This window comes from Myotis yumanensis, unplaced genomic scaffold (genome assembly GCF_028538775.1).
Source record: "Myotis yumanensis isolate MYYU_CA2020_CCGP unplaced genomic scaffold, mMyoYum1.0.hap1 SCAF_2, whole genome shotgun sequence".
NCBI lineage: Eukaryota > Metazoa > Chordata > Mammalia > Chiroptera > Vespertilionidae > Myotis > Myotis yumanensis.
In genome coordinates, this window is record NW_027223753.1 from 6,846,540 (window position 1) to 6,865,820 (window position 19,281).

At 54.4% G+C, this 19,281-nt stretch overlaps 1 protein-coding gene across 1 annotated transcript in view; it reads left to right on the forward strand.

Moving 5' to 3' along the window:
• Nucleotides 1-15,236, forward strand: part of DRAXIN (dorsal inhibitory axon guidance protein) — a 30,452-nt gene extending 15,216 nt beyond the window's left edge. The window contains exons 3-7 of the mRNA XM_070404084.1: nt 1,474-1,664; nt 3,111-3,222; nt 4,076-4,165; nt 5,868-5,957; nt 10,291-15,236. Coding sequence (XP_070260185.1) covers nt 1,474-1,664; nt 3,111-3,222; nt 4,076-4,165; nt 5,868-5,957; nt 10,291-10,403 — 596 coding nt within the window. The 3' untranslated portion in view covers nt 10,404-15,236. The remainder of the gene's footprint in view (nt 1-1,473; nt 1,665-3,110; nt 3,223-4,075; nt 4,166-5,867; nt 5,958-10,290) is intronic.
• Nucleotides 15,237-19,281: the final 4,045 nt, after the last annotated feature.

Consider the following 19,281-nt stretch of genomic DNA (forward strand, 5'->3'; position numbering starts at 1 on the left):
GACCGGTGGGGCCCTAAGAGAGCGAGCAAGCCCGCCCGGCGTGGCTCAGTGGTTGAGCATCGACTTATGAACCAGGAGGTCACAGTTCGATTCCCCGTCAGGGCATATGCAGGGTTGCAGGCTCGATCCCCAGTGGGGGGCGTGCAAGAGGCAGCCGATCAATGGTTCTCTCTCATCATTGATGTTTCTCTCTCCTCCTTTCCTCTCTGAAATCAATAAAAGTATTTTAAAAGAGAGAGAGCGCGCAATAGGAGGTCTGGAGGCCAGGCCCAGCCCAGCCGACGAGCTGTGAAGCCTGGGAAATGAAAGGAACAGATTCGAAGGTCCCTAAGTGGCCTTTCTCATCTCTGGGATTCATTTCGGGAGAGTGGAGTGATCCCAAGGACCCAACCAGCCTTACAGGCAGCTCTCGCCTGAGACAAAGAGGCAGGGAAGAGCCCGGCCCTCCAGCTTCTCTCGAAGCCCCGTGTTCCCGACCACCCCAACCCTGCCGGGTCACACTCACCTACCTCGTGCCCATGTGTCTTGGAAGGTGGCATTGGTGGTTAAAAGTATTGATTTTATCCTCAGGTGGAGCTGGGTTCGAATTTAAACTTCAGTATTTACCGGCTGTGTACCCTCGGGGAGGTCTCCTAACCTCTCTGTGCTTCAGTTTCCTCCCTGGTGGATGAGGCTGACAGAGTACCTGCCTCCCAGAGCTCCTGCAGAGTTCATGAACTAATGCTAGTACCGCAGGACAGAGCATACACCGGGGTCCTCACACACACAGGCACTCAGCAAACAGCGCGTGTTATCACCACGTAGCCAGCCTTCCCTCGTGTGTGATAAGCCTCAGCTCTCACCTTCCAGACTTCTCAAAGGCCTCTCCCCCTGCAATGCCTCTCAGCCTTATCTCATTGCTCCTCTACTTAAGCTTGACCTCCTCCAGGAAGCCTTCCATGTTAATCCTACTAATTCCCATTTGTCGTACTTGGACTTGCTGTAATGTTGCTTTAGATCAGCGGTTCTCAACCTGTGGGTCGCGACCCCTTTGGCGGTCGAACAACCCTTTCACAGGGGTCGCCTAAGACCATCCTGCATATCAGATACTTACATTATGATTCATAACAGTAGCAACATTACAGTTATGAAGTAGCAACGAAAGTAATTTTATGGTTGGGTCACAACATGAGGAACTGTATTTAAAGGGCCAGAAGGTTGAGAACCGCTGCTTTAGATTGAGAATCCTTGGGCTGTCTCCCCAGCAATGCTGCAAGTTGACCCCAGACATTCCTCCGCCCCCAGGCCCCGGTTTCCACCTTCCCAGGAGCGTGGGCAGCAGGGAGGTTTGGGAGCCAATGGCTAGCCAGGCTGTCAGACTTGTCACGTGATGCCTCCACCCCCTTGTTTGCAGCGGGAAACGTGGGTTCTGCTTTGGGCCGATGCGGGGCGACGAGCAGATAAAGGCCCTGTGTTTCCTGTTCCGTCTCTCAGGCCGAGCCTTGGTCCGAGGCCCCAGCTCCCTCATGAAGAAAGTGGAGCTGCCCGAAGACCAGGCGCTGGACGCTGCCATGGAGGAGTCGTCCACCAGCCTGGCCCCGACCATCCTCTACCTCACCACCTTTGAGGCAGCACCTGCCACGGAAGAGTCCCTGATCCTGCCTGTCACATCCCTGTGGGCCCAGGTAAGGCCTCGGAGCCAGAAGAGTCCTTGAGACCACATCATGAAAATCCCTCTGAGTCATTTAGGGAGACTGAGGCACGGGGGGGTGGAAGGAAATTGGTGGAGGCCCCTGGGGTGAGCTGGAAACCAGGTCTCCTGGTGCCCGTCCAGCCCAGCTGCAGCCCGGTGGGCACCCTGTCCTGAAAGGGTGGCCACTGTCCAGGAGAAAGTGGTCCTGGGGGCTTACTCTGGGGACAGCCAAGGAAGCCAGTGCCCGCTCAGCACACCGGTGTCTGCATGGTGAAGAGCAGGGTCCTTGGCAGAGAATTTTATACAGACCGAAAAGTACAGAGAATAACAACACCGCAGAAAGCCCCGTCCCCACAACCCAGAAGTAACAAGTGTTAGTTAACACATCTGCTTCAGACCTTTACAGAGATGTATGGAGAGAGCAGGTGAGCTCTTGTGGCCAATTTGCTTCCACCGGCAAATAGAGGAAGGGAACATGGGAGTTCGTTGCATCATCCTTGCAATTAGCAAGATACGCATCATTGCACCTCTTCTGTAGCTTTTCAGTATTTTCCAAAATAATATCACGTAGCCCTAGCTGGGTTGGCTCAGTGGATAGAGGGTAGTCCTGCGGACTGAAGGGTCCCGGGTTTGATTCTGGTCAAGGGCACATGTCCCGGTTGCAGGCTCGATCCCCAGTGGGGGGCGTGCAGGAGGCAGCTAATCCATGATTCTCTCTCATCATTGGTGTTTCTATATCTCTCTCTCCCTCTCCCTTCCTCTCTGAAATCAATAAAAATATATTTAAAGTAATAATATCAACTAAAATGATCAATAAAGTATATGTAGAAGAAAAGAACTTTACTTTTTAGCAGAAGATCTTTCTTATTCTCTTTTGGGGTCTTGCACCCCCCCGAGATTCTGAGAAAAGCTGTGAACCATCCCCAAAGAAGACCTGGTTATCCCTGCCGTCACAGGCCCCCTGAAGTCCATGCCCTGAGCACCAGCCCCGGAAGGCGCCTTTATTGCCCACGTCCTACTGTGGCAGATCCAGCCCCGACGGCTGGCCCGGGGCTGTGAGTGCAACAGAGCTGTGGCCATGGCTCAGCAGTGCCCTGATAACTTCCCCAGGGAAACAGGGGCAGGGAAGTGAGCAGCTGGCTTCATCCAACTCCCTCTTTGTGGATGTAGAGACCTGAGCAGGCCTTCCCTGCCCCTCCCTCAGAGGCCCGATGGGTGACCCCTCTGTCTGCATCGGTCACCTGTAGGCACCTTTCTGACTGGATGTGAAGTGAGGACAGTACCCTGGTGACTGTCTGGATGTCCCGGGGCTGGGCTTCTAGCAGAGGGTGACCGGCCTCTGAGGAGCCCCTCCTTTGCCCTCTGGCCCTGGGGCCCCGCATTTCTGTTTCCACCTGTTGGGGCTCCACGTTCCCTCCTCTCCACCCACCTTCTGCAGGCTCAGCCCAGGCCTGACGGGGAGGTGATGCCCACACTGGACATGGCCTTGTTCGACTGGACCGATTATGAAGACTTAAAACCTGAGGCCTGGCCCTCTGCCAAAAAGAAAGGTACGTTCACCCAACCGGCGTGGCTGAGCGGTTGAGCGTCAACCTATGACCTAGGACAGCGATGGCGAACCTTTTGAGCTCGGCGTGTCAGCATTTTGAAAAACCCTAACTTAACTCTGGTGCCGTGTCACATATAGAAATTTTTTGATATTTGCAACCATAGTAAAACAAAGACTTATATTTCTGATATTTATTTCATATATTTAAATGCCATTTAACAAAGAAAAATCAACCAAAAAAAATGAGTTCGCGTGTCAGAGGTTCGCCATCACTGACCTAGGAGGTCACAGTTTGATTCCCAGTCAGGGCACATGCCTGGGTTGTGGGCTCAATCCCCAGTAGGGGATGTGCAGGAGGCAGCTGATCAATGGTTCTCTCTCATCATTGATGTTTTTTTCTCTCTCTCCCTCTCCCTTTTTCTCTGAAATGAATAAAAGTATAAAAAATTAAACAATTTTAAAAATCTTAAAAAAACAACAACAAGAAAGGTACATCCACCTACCCACCACCCCCATGCCTGGGCTCCCTCCCCTCCCCCAGCCTGACCTACAGATGTCCAAAGTGGGGGATGGGTGGGGCACGGAGTCCACACTGCAACGCGCACCCCACAGGGAAATACCACTATCGAGGACTTATCAGGTGCCAAACTCATTCCATGTGTCAACTCATTTGACCCTGAAAAAAAAAGGTTAGGTCTGTGCTATCCATGAGCACGGTTTAGAAAAGGGACGGCTAAGGCGGAGTCCCCGCCACACTGTGGGATGGTGGTGCGTGCGCTCCGACACCAGCATCCGTGTGCTTGTTCTCGGGCCCGCTGGGCGGCAGCGTCTGACCGAGATCTTCTTGTCCCCAGAGAAGACCCGGGGTAAACTCTCCAGTGATGGCAATGAGACATCCCCAGCCGAAGGGGAGCCGTGCGACCATCACCACGACTGCCTGCCAGGTACCGACCCAGCGTCACGTTCAAGGCACCAGGCTGGATGCTGGGTGCTGGGTGCTGGGGGCCTGAGGCGGGTGAGGTGGACCTTCCCAGGCACACAAGGAGGCCTGTGGGTTCAGGACCGTCTCGGGGTAATAAGTAGTAACAACTCCAGCTCCCCTTTACTGAGAGTTGCTGGAACATTGACTTCATCCTCAGAGCAACCCGGAGAAAGAGACCCTGTCACCTCCAATTTTCAGGCAAGGAAACAGCCTCAGAGGGTGAGTCTCAGCCAAGGTCACACGGCTGGGAAGTGGCTCAACCCTAAGTCGGCCTGAGGAGCCACTGCCCCGCGCGCTGCCTTAAGTCCGGCTGACCCCGCCCTCCACTTCCTCCTAAAGTCTGGTCGGGCTCAATGCTGCCCTTGGCCCATCACTGCCCGGCTTTCTGTGGATGTTCCCGTGGCATCCTCACCCGCTCGGCAGCTGTGCCCATCAAGACCCTGAAAGCAAGGGGCTGGTGTTTTGACTGATGCCCTAACCTCCAGAGGCATCTACTGAGGTGGAGTTAGATATGTAGGAAGTTAGGGGGTCGGGGGTAAGGTCTCAGGGTGATAAGAGGGGGAGGAGCAGGAATGGCAGGGGAACCTGGGATGCAGTCTTGGCCCGGCCCTGTTACCCCTTCCCCCCTCCCCCGCCATCGCTGGGACTGCTCAAGAGATAGCGTGACATGGGCCCAGGGCAGTGATAGCGAACCTTTTGAGCTCGGCGTGTCAGCGTTTTGAAAAACCCTAACTTAACTCTGGTGCCGTGACACATATAGAAATTTTTTGATATTTGCAACTGTAGTGAAACAAAGACTTATATTTTTGATATTTATTTTATATATTTAAATGCCATTTAACAAAGAAAAATCAACCAAAAAAATGAGTTCGAGTGTCACCTCTGGCATGTGTGTCATAGGTTCGCCATCCCTGGCCCAGGGTGACACCCTGAAGATGCTAACAGCTAACTGCTCTCCTCGCTGCTGGACAGCAAGTGCCACCTGGATCTTGGGGGCAGAGCCGAGTGGTACACCCCCAGGGGGACACATTGCTCATTCAGTGGCCGGAATAGTCTACAAAACCGCCACCGCATCAGCGTTTGGCGTTGTGTGGGCCAGACCACCAGCTCCCCGACCGGCAGTTTTCTTTCCAAACCATTGTCTTCACCCGGAGTAGAAAGAAAAGGCTGGCGTTTGGGCCAACTGGACAGTCGTTCTGAGAGGGAGGCTCCATGGTGGGCGGGGCGGGGTGGGGCCTGCCTTGGGGGATCTCACTGCTTCCCGGGCAGAGGGGAGGGGGCGCTTCGGTTTCTCCATCTGTCAAAAGAGGACGTTGGTGTCAATGATCCTTGAGGCGCCCCAGCTCCACGCTGACGCCACACCTGGCAGCCCCCAGCTGTTCCGTCCGCTGTCCCCGGGAGGTGATCCCACAGTGCTCCGCTCCTCCCGTGATCAATCAATTGTCCATCTAGGGCAGCTGGGTCTCTGCCACCCGCCCACAAGGCCCTGGGCCGTGACATCCGGCAGTGGTTCCGGCTGGGAGCCTTGCACACCAGATGGCCCCACCCCGCCAGGGCACGGCCCTGCCGCAGTGATGATGGATCTCCTGTCCGGTGGGACGTGTGCCGGGCGTGGGGAGGGTCCCCTCAGCTTGGCTGACCACGTGTGCTTGCTGTGTTGGCAGGGACCTGCTGTGACCTGCGGGGGCACATCTGCATGCCCCACAACCGGGGCCTCAACAACAAATGCTTCGACGACTGCATGTGTGTGGAAGGTGAGCCTGGACTCCCCCCAGCGGGGGCGGGCGGTCGGGGGGGGGGGGGGGCATCCCTCATGCTCTGAAGCCGGTTCTGCACGGAGCCGGGATGCTATTTTGTGGCGGAGGTGGCCCGAGGGGCCTGCGGCAAAGGAGGGGTGGGAGAATCCCTTGGGAGCCGACGCCGTGAGCAAGGAAAGCTTTGCTCAGTGCCTTCCAATCTGTGAACTCATTTAGTCTCCAGTCCCGGTATCGTCTCTCAGGTTTGCTTTTCTCACCTCTCAAAATACAAGCTGGCTTGATCTCCCGTGATCGGGAGGCGGGAGAAGGGAGGAGAGAGGAGACTATCTCTTTAAATAAGATCAAACCCGAGAAGGCTGGTGCTTTCAGGCCAGAATTGTACCCCCGGGAGGCATTCCAAGTGTGATATCGGGCTGGGGGGTGGGTTTCCCAGCACGTCTCAGCGAAGGATGCACTTGGCTGGCCGGCTGCTGCTTTCACCTCTGAGCTCCCACCTGGAACAGTAGGTGCCTCCTGCCCAGGCGGGCCGGGCTCTGTGCTGAGCACTTGACTCCCATTATCCTCCTCACCCTCCTTAATCCTGAATCCTCACAGCCATCCAGGGAGGGAGCGATTACGATCTCCATTTTACACATCAGCAAACAGGCACAGAGAGGTTAAGTGACTTGCCCAAACTCACACAGCTGGAAAAGGAGGAGAACATTTTTAATTTTGTATTCTGAAACTTTTCAAGCATATATGAAGTAGTCAGAATAGTAGTCACTATGATAATGAACCCCTGTTTCCCACCACCCAGCTTCAATAATTGCCAACTCACTGCCAATCTGTGTGTCGTCTCTCCCCTGCCCAGTCCCCCATTCCAATATAATTTTGATGCAACTCCTGGGAGTTTAGAGAGATTTTATCTGTGAATATTTCAGTGTCTATCTCTGAAAGATAAGTACTCTTTTAAGAACAAAATACCAAAAATGAACAACCATTACTCAGTATCATCCAGTATCCAATTAGTGTTCGTATGTCCTGAGTGGGAGGATTTGGTCTCGGTGCCTCTATTAACCATCCTCAGATACATGCCCTAATTTGGCTCACAGCAGGCTAACAGTTATCTGCTGTGAAAGCAGTAACGCTGTGTACGGCCCATTATTCATGCATCTATTCGTTCAGGAAATACTTACTGAGCACCTACCATGTGTCTGGTACTGTTCTGGGATTCAGCAGCTAAAAGAAGGAGCAAGTTCTGCCCTGGCCGGTTTGGCTCAGTGGATAGAGCGTCGGCCTGCGGACTGAAGGGTCCCAGGTTCGATTCCGGTCAAGGGCATGTACCTTGGTTGCGGGCACATCCCCAGAAGGGAGTGGGCAGGAGGCAGCTGATCGATGTTTCTCTCATCGATGTTTTTGACTCTCTATCCCTCTCCCTTCCTCTCTGTAAAAAAGTCAATAAAATATATTTTTTTAAAAAGGAGCAAGTTCTGCACCCACAGAGTCCATTTCAGTGAGACGAGATCTTATCTCCCTGCCCAGTGAGACGAGATGCCTTTAGAAGCAATAGGGGCTGCGAGGAGAATAGCCCGGAGGTCTGCTGAAAAGTCTGTGTTGTTACAAAGGAGGGGCGGGAGTGGACAGTGGAACCGGCCACCTGAAGATGGTGGCTGTCAGGGAGACCATCCCAGGCGAGGGGCAGGGGAAAGGCAAGGACCTCGGGCAGGAGCAAGGCTGGTGTGGGGACTGGGCACACGGTGGCCACGGGGAAGGTGGCACTCGGGGAGGTGGGGGAGCTTGTTGGGAGGATCATGCAGAACCTTGTTGGCCTTGTTTGATTTCTAATTGGAAGTTGCAGGCAGGTTGTAACCGGGGGTGTGACATGGTCTGGCTTTGGGGCTAACAGTTCACTGTGGCTGTAGGGCTGTGGGGGGCAGGAATGGAGACAGGAAGGACCAGCTGGGAGGGGAGAGGGGATGGAGGCAGCAGGCGTGGAAGATGGGGGGATGCTGGGAAGCTGCCTTCTGGTACTTGGATGCAGGGTCGAGGCCCCATTTCACAGAGGAGGAGACTGAGGTGCCGAGCGGGCAGGAGGCACTCCAGTCCAGGGAGCCCAGAACAGCGTTGGGGCAGAACCTCAGTCCTTGGCCTCCAGGTCCAGCCCACCTAAGTGAGGGGACTTGGCCCCACTGAGCTGCACATGCCCAGTGGTGCCTGGCTGGATGCTCAATGGTGGCCCCTCTGCCCGGGAATCAATCCATTCCCCCACCCTCCCTCCCTTCCTCTCTTCCTTCCTTCTTTCCCTCCTTCCTTCTCTCCTTCCTTCCTTCCCTCCTTCCTTCCTTCCCTCCTTCCTTCCTTATTTTCCCCCTTCCTCTCTCTCTCCCTCCCTCCCTGGGCCTCAGGTGGGAGGGGACGGCTTTCCAGGCGTCCAAAGACTCTGTCTACAAACAAAGCCCCATCTGCTCATTTCCGCTGGCCCTCGCACTGGTCGGCGCCATCAAAACTCTTGCTTCCTCCCTGGAGACTCGGGCTCAAAAAAATGAAGAGTGGAAGTGACAATTCAGACAACTCATTAAAGATGGTCCAAGAAGAGGTTGTCACCGAGATGCCACACCGGAGGGATCTAGGGGTGCCAGGAACCCTCGTGGGGACCATATCCCAAAACGCTGGACACAGGGCTCAGAGCTGAAGCCCGGCAGTCCGGGCCAGCCTGGGTTCCGGAGGGTTCCAGAAGGGCTTCTGTGACCACCAGCCACTCCTGCTCGTGAATCCCCTGTCCACTCCCAGGTGTCACTTGTGTGGTCCCAGTTCTAAAAGCCCAGTGATCCAGGTGTCAGTTCCAGGGCACTCAGCACACCCTTCATAGCAGCCCCTTTGTTCTCTTGATGGTGACATAGTGGATCTTAAAGTAGCACTAGGTCCTCTCTCTCTGTGGTCACTCCTAACCTGAAATGTAGGGATTTGCTCGCTGACGTCTCTTTCCGCCACCGTCAAGAGCACGTGGACTTAAATGAACAGTATGTCTACCCGTGTATTTCAGGGGGTGCCTGGGACGATGTGGAGAGGGCCACACCTACTTTAATTAGGTGGGCAGGGAGGTTCTCTTTGAGACCTGAAGACCACGAAGGAGCCAGCTATGCAAAGGGCTTGGGGAAGGCATTTCTGGCTGAGAGACAGCAAGTGCAAAGGTCCTGAGGCAGGAAATGGCTGGATATATGAGGAAAAGCAAGAAGACTGAGGTCAGGTTTCCTTTCGAGCACAATAGAGAACCTCCTGGTTGTATAGGGGAAGGCAAAATCTTCATTCCTTTAAAAAGTTAATAGACTTTTTAAAAAGTCCTCACCCGATGATATATTTATTAATTTGAGAGAGAGAGAGAGAGAGAGAGAGAGAGAGGAGGGGGGAGAGGGAGAGAGAATGTGAGAGAGAAATTTGAATTGGTTGCCTCCCGTATGCTCCCCAACCGGGGATCAGAGAGAGAGAGAGAGAGAGAGAGAGAGAGAGGAAGGGGGGAGAGGGAGAAAGAATGTGAGAGAGAAATTTGAATTGGTTGCCTCCCGTATGCGCCCCAACCGGGGATCAAACCCGCAACCTAGAAATGTGCCCTGACCAGGAATCGAACCTGGAACCTTTTGGTGGACAGGACGATGCTCTAACTAACTGAGCCACCCGGCCAGGGCTTAATAGACTTTTTTTAGAGCATTTTTAGGTTTACAGGAAAAGTGTGCAGAAAACACAGAGTTCTCCTACAGTTCCCCCTCTTATTGTCTCCCATTAGTGTGGCACACTTTCTACAAGTGATGAGTCGATCCTGATACAGTGTTATTATTATTTTCAAGAAGAGCAGTTTATTTTACATTTTTTGCTCATAAAAAGGGAGAGACAATGATTTGTTTTCATTATGTGTGCATTCATTGGTTGATTCTTGCCTGTGCCCTGACCAAGGATTGAAACCAGAACCTTGGTGCATCCGGACGATGCTCTAACCAGCTGAGCTACCAGTCAGCGTGATACATTGCGGTTGTTAACCAAAGTCCATAGTGAACATTAGGGTTTGCTCTTCGTGTGGTACATCCTGTGGCTTTTGACAAATGCACAATGACATGCAGCCACCATTACAGTGTCACACAGATGAGTTTCATGGACCTAAATGTCCCCTGTGCTCCATCTATTCACCCCTCCTTTCTCCGCACTCAGGCTGCTGTGAGGCGGGTGGGTTGGTTGTAGGCCAGAATAAAGAAGGGGGTGGTGGTGAGAGGGGGCAGGGGTCCCAGAGGGTGTGTAGGGGAGAGGATGGGGAGGGGACTGGCCCACGGCACCCCTGACCCCCTTGCCTCTCTCTGCTCAGGGCTGCGCTGCTATGCCAAGTTCCACCGGAACCGCAGGGTCACACGGAGGAAGGGGCGCTGCGTGGAGCCCGAGACGGCCAACGGCGACCAGGGATCCTTCATCAACGTCTAGTGGCCCAGACTGAGGCGCCTCCCCGCAGGCCAGGGGACTGGGCGCTGGAGGTTTGGAGAAGCGACAGTTTGTTTATAACTAGCGGTGGGAGAGCAAATGGGGGACCAGATGTCTGAGGCTGCAGGCTCCGACCCGGGGACCCAGGACCCGATCCAGGACCCGCAGCCCCGGGAGGGGAGCGCTGGGGAACTGCCTCTGCCCAGGAGCTGAGCAGCAGCTCGTCTGCAACCCACACCCCTGAGGGACCCGCAGGGCCTGAGCGACTGGTGCCCTGTTCTCCGCGATGGCAATGTCGATAGTGCCCTCTACTGTCCGACCTCAGCACTGCAACAGCTTCAAGTTTTAAAAGTGAAGAGGTTTTTGAACAGAAAAGAAATGGGAACTTGGGTGGGAGATGAACACAAAACACCTCTTTTGTGCCAAGCACTGCGCTAAATGCGTGACATACGTTATCCCGCAACCTTTTCACCATCTTACAGGTGAGGAAACAGCGCCACCGTTGAGTCATCAGACCTGCCCGAGGTCCCAGCTCAGTGCTCCTCAGACCTTAACCTGTGTACCAGCCCTCTTGGGTCGGGTGCAAATTCAGATTCCTATTCAGCCGATTCTGCCTTTCCCACAAGCCGAAGGCCTGCCCACGCCGCTGGTCCCGGCCCCACTGAGAGCTCCCACCGTGTCTAGGGGAGCAGATGTGGAGTTGTGATTGGAACCTGGCCCAACGTTGTCGAGCTCCACAGCCCGCGTTCTTGCTCCTTCACAACTAAGGACTTACTGCAGGCTCTCCAGGGCTTCCAGCGAGAGAGGCGTGTTCCCTGCTAGTCCTTCCTCTGGGTGAAGCTGCAATGACTGACCGCTCTCCTCCTTCCCTGGACAAGTGGGCATCATCTTTCAAACAGAACCAGATCTGCACTAAACACCTGCTTGTCTGTACGGCGTGGTCTGGGCAGATGGGCCCCTGCCCCCCGGGAGCTGGCATGCTGAGCTGGGACGGGTTCCTCGGATTCCTCTGGCCCTGCTCACCCTGTCCTGGGACATGTGCCTCAGAGTTGCCCCAGCACCGTCCACCCCTGGGGTTCTTTAGCTTTTTTAAAAATATATTTTTACTGATTCCAGAGGGGAAAGGGAGAGAGAGATAGAAACATCAGTGATGAGAGAGATTCATGGATTGGCTGCCTCCTGTACACCCCCCATTGGGGATGAGCCCACAAGCCGGGTATGTACCTGACCAGGAATCAAACCGTGACCTCCTGGTTCGTAGGCTGAAACTCAACCACTGAGCCAAACCAGCCGGGCAGTTCTTTAGCTTTTGTAGTTCATGCCCTTGGAGAATGTAATGCAAGCAGGGACTCAAAACACACACACTTCGCCCATAGGCAGCCTACACCTTAGTGGCTCCCAGGCCTCCCAGAGACCATGCCAGGACCCCTACCCCACACTTCTGCCACAAAGCCCACCGAGGAGTTGGGGCCTCTCTGAGGTTGAGGTGCTTGAGGATACCTGCCCCCGACAGGCCAGACCCAGGATGCCCACCCAGAACGTCTCTCCACGCAGAGCTGGCTCTAGGGACCGCCTGACTCCCCCCACCTGGCATCTCATTCCTGGCCAACTCTCTGGTCCAGGGCAAACCAGGTCACAACTGACAAAAGCCCTGCCCATCCGGATTCCTTGCACCTGCTGGGGCCGAGGGGGTTGGGGGAGGCACGCCCACAGGATGCCAGGGCTGTTTACTCCCCTGGGAAAATCAGTTGGGGTCAGGGGTCTGGCACAAGGAACACAGACTCATCTAGCAGAAACCAAATAGGCTTGCTCTTTTCTCCTGTTCCAGTTCGATGGGCATGGGCCTCTTGCGGGTGAGGCGGTGCAACTGAAAGAGATCAAAGCCGGCTCTTTGGAAATGGAACCCTGAGTCCGCCAGCAGATTGTCTGTTAGGGAGCAGACAACGCCTCTGCTGTGTGTGCCTCGCATGGGTGGCTGGTTTGAGCCCTAAGGGTGTGGCTGCAGGCAGGCCATGCAGCGTGAAGTCTGGGGGCAGCTATCAGGTGGCCCTGGACATCGGCAGTGGGAAGCAGAAGGTCAGGACAAAGCTGAGAGGCCGCACAGAACTATCACTGCCCTCAGGGGAGTTCCATGGCTAAGAAGTGGGGCCTCGGTATCTATTTGACCTGCTGTCTGCATTTGGCATTTGCAAAGTGGGGTGGGGGCGGGGGTGGAATCCTTTTATCTCCAGGGGGGGTCCCAAAGCCCCCTCAGTGTTTAACAAACTTCTCTGACAAGAAGTTCTTTTTCGCCCTGACCGGTTTGGCTCAGTAGATGAGCGTCGGCCCGCAGACTGAAAGGTCTCAGGTTCGATTCCGGTCAAGGGCATGTTGTACCTTGGTTGCGGGCACATCCCCAGTAGGAAGTATGCAGGAGACAGCTGATTGATGTTTCTCTCTCATCGATGTTTCTAGCTATCTATCTCTCTCCCTTCCTCTCAGTAAAAAATCAATAAAATATATATTTTTTAAAAGTTCTTTTTATAAATATGTTTTTATTGATGTTACAGAAAGGAAGGGAGAGGGAGAGAGAGATAGAAACATCGATGAGAGAGAAACATTGATTGGCTGCCTCCTGCACGCCCCCAACCAGGGATCAAGCCTGAAACCTGGCCATGTGCCCTGATCAGGAATCAACCGGTGACCTCTCCGTTCATAGGTCAACACTCAACCACTGAGCCACCCTGGCCGGGCAGCCAGGAAGTTCTTTCTTGTTTTCTGTGGGGGGAGAGGGGGGAGGTCTTTCTTAGGTCTATCTTAAGTTTCTTCTGCTGGTACAAAAGCCAGTTTTCTCTGATCCAGGGGGTCAGCAAACTTTACCAGAAAAGACCAGAGTGTTCCCATAAAACTATCTATGGACACTGAGATGTGAATTTCATATAATTTTCACAGGTCACAAACTGCTATTCTTCTGTTGATTTTCTAAAGCACATTTAAAAAGGTAAAAACCTCGCTTGTGAGCAACACAAAAATCAGCAGTGGGTTGGATGTGGCCCACGGGCCACGGTTTGCAGATCCTGCTCTAGTCCACTCGTCTCAGCCCGCGCAGGACGTTAGAATAACCTGGGCAGCCTTCAAAGGCATCGATGTCCAGGGGCCACCTGCAGAGAGTCCGCTGTCGTTGGTCAGGGTTGTGTCTGGGTTCCCTGTGTTTTCAAGGCTCTGCAGGTGACTAGCATGGAGCCGGCCCAAGAGCTGCTCCACCTCTCACCACCTTCCTGATCTTAGGGGACTTCCCTAAGGTCTCTGTGCCTTGATTTCTTCATCCGTATAATGGGGGCAAGGGGTACTGTGAGAAGTAATTGCAAATCCTTATAACGTGCTTCTAACAGTGCTGGGCACATAATGAGCCCCCGGTGTTAGTTGATTTATTTTCCAGGATAATGTTAGGAGGTGTTTCATTCTTTGCTAACGATCCATCGCATTGTCAAAGACCATTTCTAAGTCACCACTCAGGCTCCTTCCCCGAAGCACGTCCCCTGGACCACTGGGGCCATGAGATGCTCCGTCAGAAAAGGGGACGTGGCTTCTGGGTCCGAGGTTTGGAGAACTGCGTGCACGGACTCCGGGCGGAGCTGGAGGTGTGCGTGGCTTGAGATAACAGGTTCATGAGTTTTTAAAAATGCAGGCCCCCCCCCCCCCCCCGCGGGGGGAGAGCTGAGCAGCGGGCCAAGTGGAACCAGTAGCCGCGGGGACAGTCACCGGGCCCTCCTACATTCCTCCCGTGGCGTTGTACCGCGGTTCCCACGGGGCTGCCTTTCCAGGATTTGTCTGGTGGCTCCCCAGGCTGCTGGGAATGGCCTGAGGTCAGAGGCTACGAGGGCCAAGCCTCCTGGGAAAGAGGCCGCTTCGCTTTGGGGTGTAACTGAGACACAAGTCGGATCGCAAAGCCATGACCCCCCTCCACCTCAGAGATGCTTCGGGTGGCTCTCCCTCCCAGCAGGTCCAACACCCCCAGGACATCGATGTTGCGTGGTGGGCGCACAGCCCCCCGGAATGGGGTTCCCTGTGCAGCTGGAGGGAGGGCGGAGATCCACGTGCCCTGCAAGGAACGTGTTGATTCACAGAACAGCAAGGGACGATGGTGCTGGGAGAGGTGGTGAGAGGCCAAAGAGCAAAGCATTTCACAGGCTGGACGGGCACGTCACCCCTGTGGTGACCGTCACTCCCGTGGGAGATGGCGAGGAGGGTGTCTGAGGGTGTGTGTGCTGCGGAGGGAGCGGCAGGAACTAGCGGTTTGCAGAACCGGGTGCTTCCATTGTGTGTTTTCTGCATTCTGTCAGGATGGGTGCTGGGGTTTAGGATCCGGGGCCTCTCTGGGAGGCTTCCTAGTCCCTCCTTATTCCCCGTGCTCAGGACCCAGCTACGTGGCATGGCCTGGAGCCGCGGGGAAATGCAGGCCCCGGGGCCCACCTGCTGAATCAGAATCTCGGGGGAGTTTGGACAATTTCTCCGGGCCGTTCCCACGCGCTGTACCTTGAGAGACAGGTCTGGGGAGGGAACTGTTGGGCCAGGGACATGGGGATGATTCAGGGACATTCACAGTCAGGGGGCAGTTGTCAGTCCAGTTGGCCCAGTTAACTGGCCATGACGAACTGGGAGGCCCTGCCTCGGGGCTGGAACTGGTCTTTATTTTTAGAGAAAATCAAGTGGGGCGCCTGGGCCGGGCCCACAGTTGGGTGTTCTGGCTCTTAGGACCTTCCCGGGGGGTCTGCGGTCCCTCTTTAAAGTGGGAGGCGGGTGCTACGCCCTCGTAGTCCTGTGTTGCATGTGGTCTCTTGCGCTGTAAATAAAGAGATGATGGTTAATACGCCGCCTTGCTGTCTCTCTCTGCCCCTCCAGGAGGCGGGCTGTCTGTGCAGGCAGTGAACACGGTCAGGACTCCACCTGCCACGTCTCTTGCATTTTCTCACCCTCACCTTTAACTGAGCGTTTGCTCGGAGCTAAGCAGTAAACCAGGCAGACAGGGCCTCTGCCCTCACCTGGGCCTCGCTGTGGTCCTTCGACCAGACCTCGTGGGTGGGAGTTTCATACCTTCATCTCCTTCCCCATCTTAGGGTTGGGGCAGCCAAGGTCCCACAGAGATGACGGGGCTGGTCACAGCAGGCCGGCCTCTGGCAACCTCATTCCAGGCCTGGGCGGCCGAGTGCCGAGAAATACTGATGCCAACTTTTCAGGACGGGGAAGAACTCAGGAACGCCATCGAGGCTGGGCCGGGCACGCCCTGATGCATCTTGGGAAAGCATGAACTGGCAAGGGGGTGGCCTGGCTTTGCACCAGGAAAGGCTCCTCTTGTCTCCGTGGCAGCTGCAGCCAGCCCTGCTCAGCTCCACGCCCTCGGTGACCCTTATCTATGCTTCCGCTTTCCGTGGTTTCCGTTACCCGAGATCGACCTCGGGCTGAAATTATTAAACAGAAAATTGCAGAAGTGACTCATACATTTGAAATCGGTGACATTTTGAGTCGCCTGGTGAACTCACGCCATCCCGCTCTGCCCGCCCCGGACATAAACCATCCTTTGTCCAGTGTATCCATGCTGTTCACTATACTCCCCGGTAGCTGTCCTGGTTATCAGATCAACTGTGGCCAGGCTTGTGTTTGTCACCCTTATTTTCCTTAATAGTGATTCACTCCCCTCACTTCGTCTTGTCACACAGGCCTCGTGTCATCTCACATCATCACAAGAAGGGTGAGTCCAGTACGAGATATTCTGAGAGAGAGAACACGTTCCTATAACTTTTACGGCAGGATGTTGTTGTAATTGTTCCATTTTTGTTAGTTATTGACATTACTCTCTTACTGTGCCTAATTGACAAATTGAGCTTTATCATAGGTATGCATGTTTGTGTAGAAAAAAAACCAGTATACACAGTGCTCAATATATAGAGGGTTTGGTACTATCCACGGTTTCAGGCACCCACGGGGGGTTCGGGGGTGTGTCTTGAAACGTCTAAGGCTGAGAAGGAGGGATGGATAAGGGGGGACTGTGCCTGTTGGGAGAGGAAATGGCAATGCATCTATCCAACTACAACCCTGGCCTCTGTTTATTGAGCTGTGTCCACTGCATGAGGCCCCCGTCCTCTGTGTAGCTGGAAACTGTTGCACCCCATTTTGCAGAGGAGAAAAACTAAGGCATTGAGAAATAAAGGCCTTAGTGGCAGTAGTGAAGAGCCAAGGGCAACACCCAAGTGTCTCCGAATCCAAAACCTGATTGTGTTCACCGGCCCCATGTTGCCTCTCCAATGCCTCAGTTTGGTCAGTCACCTAGCCTCAGACCCGCCCCTACCCCACTCCCCCCCCCCCCAAGCTCATCCAGGATCCCCAGGGCTGCTGCCAGGGCCTGCAGGGGACAGGAGCTCCACGCAGGCCCCAGCCCTGGGCTGCCAGAACCAAAGGCTGTGCACTCACCTTCACGCTGCCTCCAGGAAGGCCCCTGGGGTTTCCTCTTCCTCATTCTTCTCTTATCTCCCCCACCTGAGCACAGGCTCTTACTGCCCCTCAGGGAGCCAGGGAGCCAGACAGGAATGCTCTGCAGTGAGCCAGCCCAGCAACAGAGGGTGAAAGCAAACACCAGGAAAAGCCCCAGGCAGAGAGGCATCTTGGGCAGGGCTTGGTGGCCATAACTGGCCTTACTTGCGTGTCTGAGCGACCTCTAAGGCACAGCCAGAGCCCTCCTTGCCTCCCTCGGGATTCCATTCTGTCCACATGAAGAGACGGGAGGCTGGACAGGGGGAAGGAGGTGGCGGCCTGAACTCGGACAGAAGTGGGACAGAGGAGCAGAACCAGGACAGGCAGCGGGAGGCGGGAGACACTGCACACATTTAGGGAGGGCCTGCGTGCGTGCACACACATGGACACGTGAGGACATGAAGAGGATGGCTGGAGGAGGGTAAGGGGAATGAAAGGCCATAGGACAGAGTGAGAGGGCCGCTCGGGCGATGGGTTGTCTCTGTCGTGGGCAACGGCCTCTGAAACCCACTCTCTTTCTGGCTGGTGTCGAACACAACCGTTTCCCGGGATGCAGCCGCTCACAGGCATGTCCTTTCTGCTTTACCACACCCACTAAGCCAGTGGTTCTCAACCTTCTGGCCCTTTAAATACAGTTCCTCATGTGACCCCAACCATAAAATTATTTTCGTTGCTACTTCATAACTGTAATGTTGCTACTGTTATGAATCATAATGTAAATATCTGCTGTGCAGGATGGTCTTAGGCGACCCCTGTGAAAGGGTCGCGACCCACAGGTTGAGAACCGCTGCACTAAGCGGTCCACAGAGCCTTCTGATGGGCTCTCTGCTGCCCCACCTGAGCACACGGGGTGAGATCAGTGGTAATTTGCATAGGATCCTGATGAGATGGCAAAACAACAGGAACATTAGGGATTATTGGCTGCATTTTAAGGCTCAAGGAGGAGTATTCAAGGAGCCTGGCTGGGCCCATAACACTCGTCTGGTCGAGAAAAACCAAGTGTCTCTTCTGGAAAAGGGAGCTCTCGCACCTCCCAGCAATGTCCAGTTTCCTCCAGAAAACGCAGGAAGAGGGAAGTAGCAGACTCACCCACCTCGACTCCCTCCAGGCTCCTGCCTCTCCAAGGGTCACACCCCCTTCCGGCTTTAGTGAGTGGTGGTATGGACACTGTGGTCACACCCACTTCCTGCTTTAGTGAGTGGAGGTATGGACACCGTGGTCACTCCCCCTTCCGGCTTTAGTGAGTGGTGGTATGGACACCGTGGTCACCCCCCTTCCAGCTTTAGTGAGTGGTGGTATGGACACCGTGGTCACTCCCCCTTCCGGCATTAGTGAGTGGTGGTATGGACACAGTGGTCGCTCCCCTTCCGGCTTTAGTGAGTGGAGGTAGGGGCATGATGATTTTACTGATAAGTCCTAATGGCGTTTGATCCTTTCAGATCCTGGGCCAAAGGCCAGGAGGAAGTCTGGAAGCCCAGGAAAGCCACCCGGCTCCAAACCACAGGATTCTATTCTTTCTGTTCTTTTATTTTTGCTTCATTTCCCACTGTCTCTGTTCCCAGAAGCCGAGAGAGAGAGAGAGAGAGAGAGAGAGAGAGAGAGAGAGAGAGAGATCGCAGATACAAAGACCAGCGTTGACCAACAAGAAGCCAGGCCTTCCTTCCCCATCCCCAGGAGCACGCAGCTAGCGTGTTTGTGACAAGCTGAGCAGAAACGCTGGAGCACAGGTCTCCAGATCAAATCCCAGCGACATTCCCTGTGCCCCCAAGATCCACGCCCTGCCCCCATACCTTCTCTGATGTGGAGGGAGGGCCCTGCGTGCTTACAGGCGCCTGTGCCTTGCGGACGGTGCCTCGGCTACTTTCTCTCTCCGTTCCAGTTTGATTTACCTACTGGGGAAAGGGAGAGGCTAGGCCACAGAATTGCTGGGTGTCCAGAACTTTGAGGACCAAAGGGCAGTTGGATAGCATTTCAAAGCTTTTCATATTTGATGCCTCCTTTGTGCCTCACACAGCTCTGGGGTTGACTATTACTGTCCCCATTTTTTTAGAGACAGAAACAACTTCAGATGACCTGGCCAGCATGGCTCAGTGGTTGAGCATTGACCTATGAATCAGGAGGCCATGGTTTGATTCCTGGTTAGGGCACATGCCTGGGTTGCAGGTTGGATCCCCAATGTGGGGTATGCAGGAGGCAACCAATCAATGATTCTTTTTCATCATTTATGTTTCTATCTCTCTCTCCCTCTCCCTTCCTCTCGGAAATAAATGAATATATAGTTGTTGTTGTTGTTTGGGTTTTTTAAATATATTTTATTGATTTTTTACAGAGAGGGAAGGGAGAGGGATAGAGAGTTAGAAACATCGATGAGAGA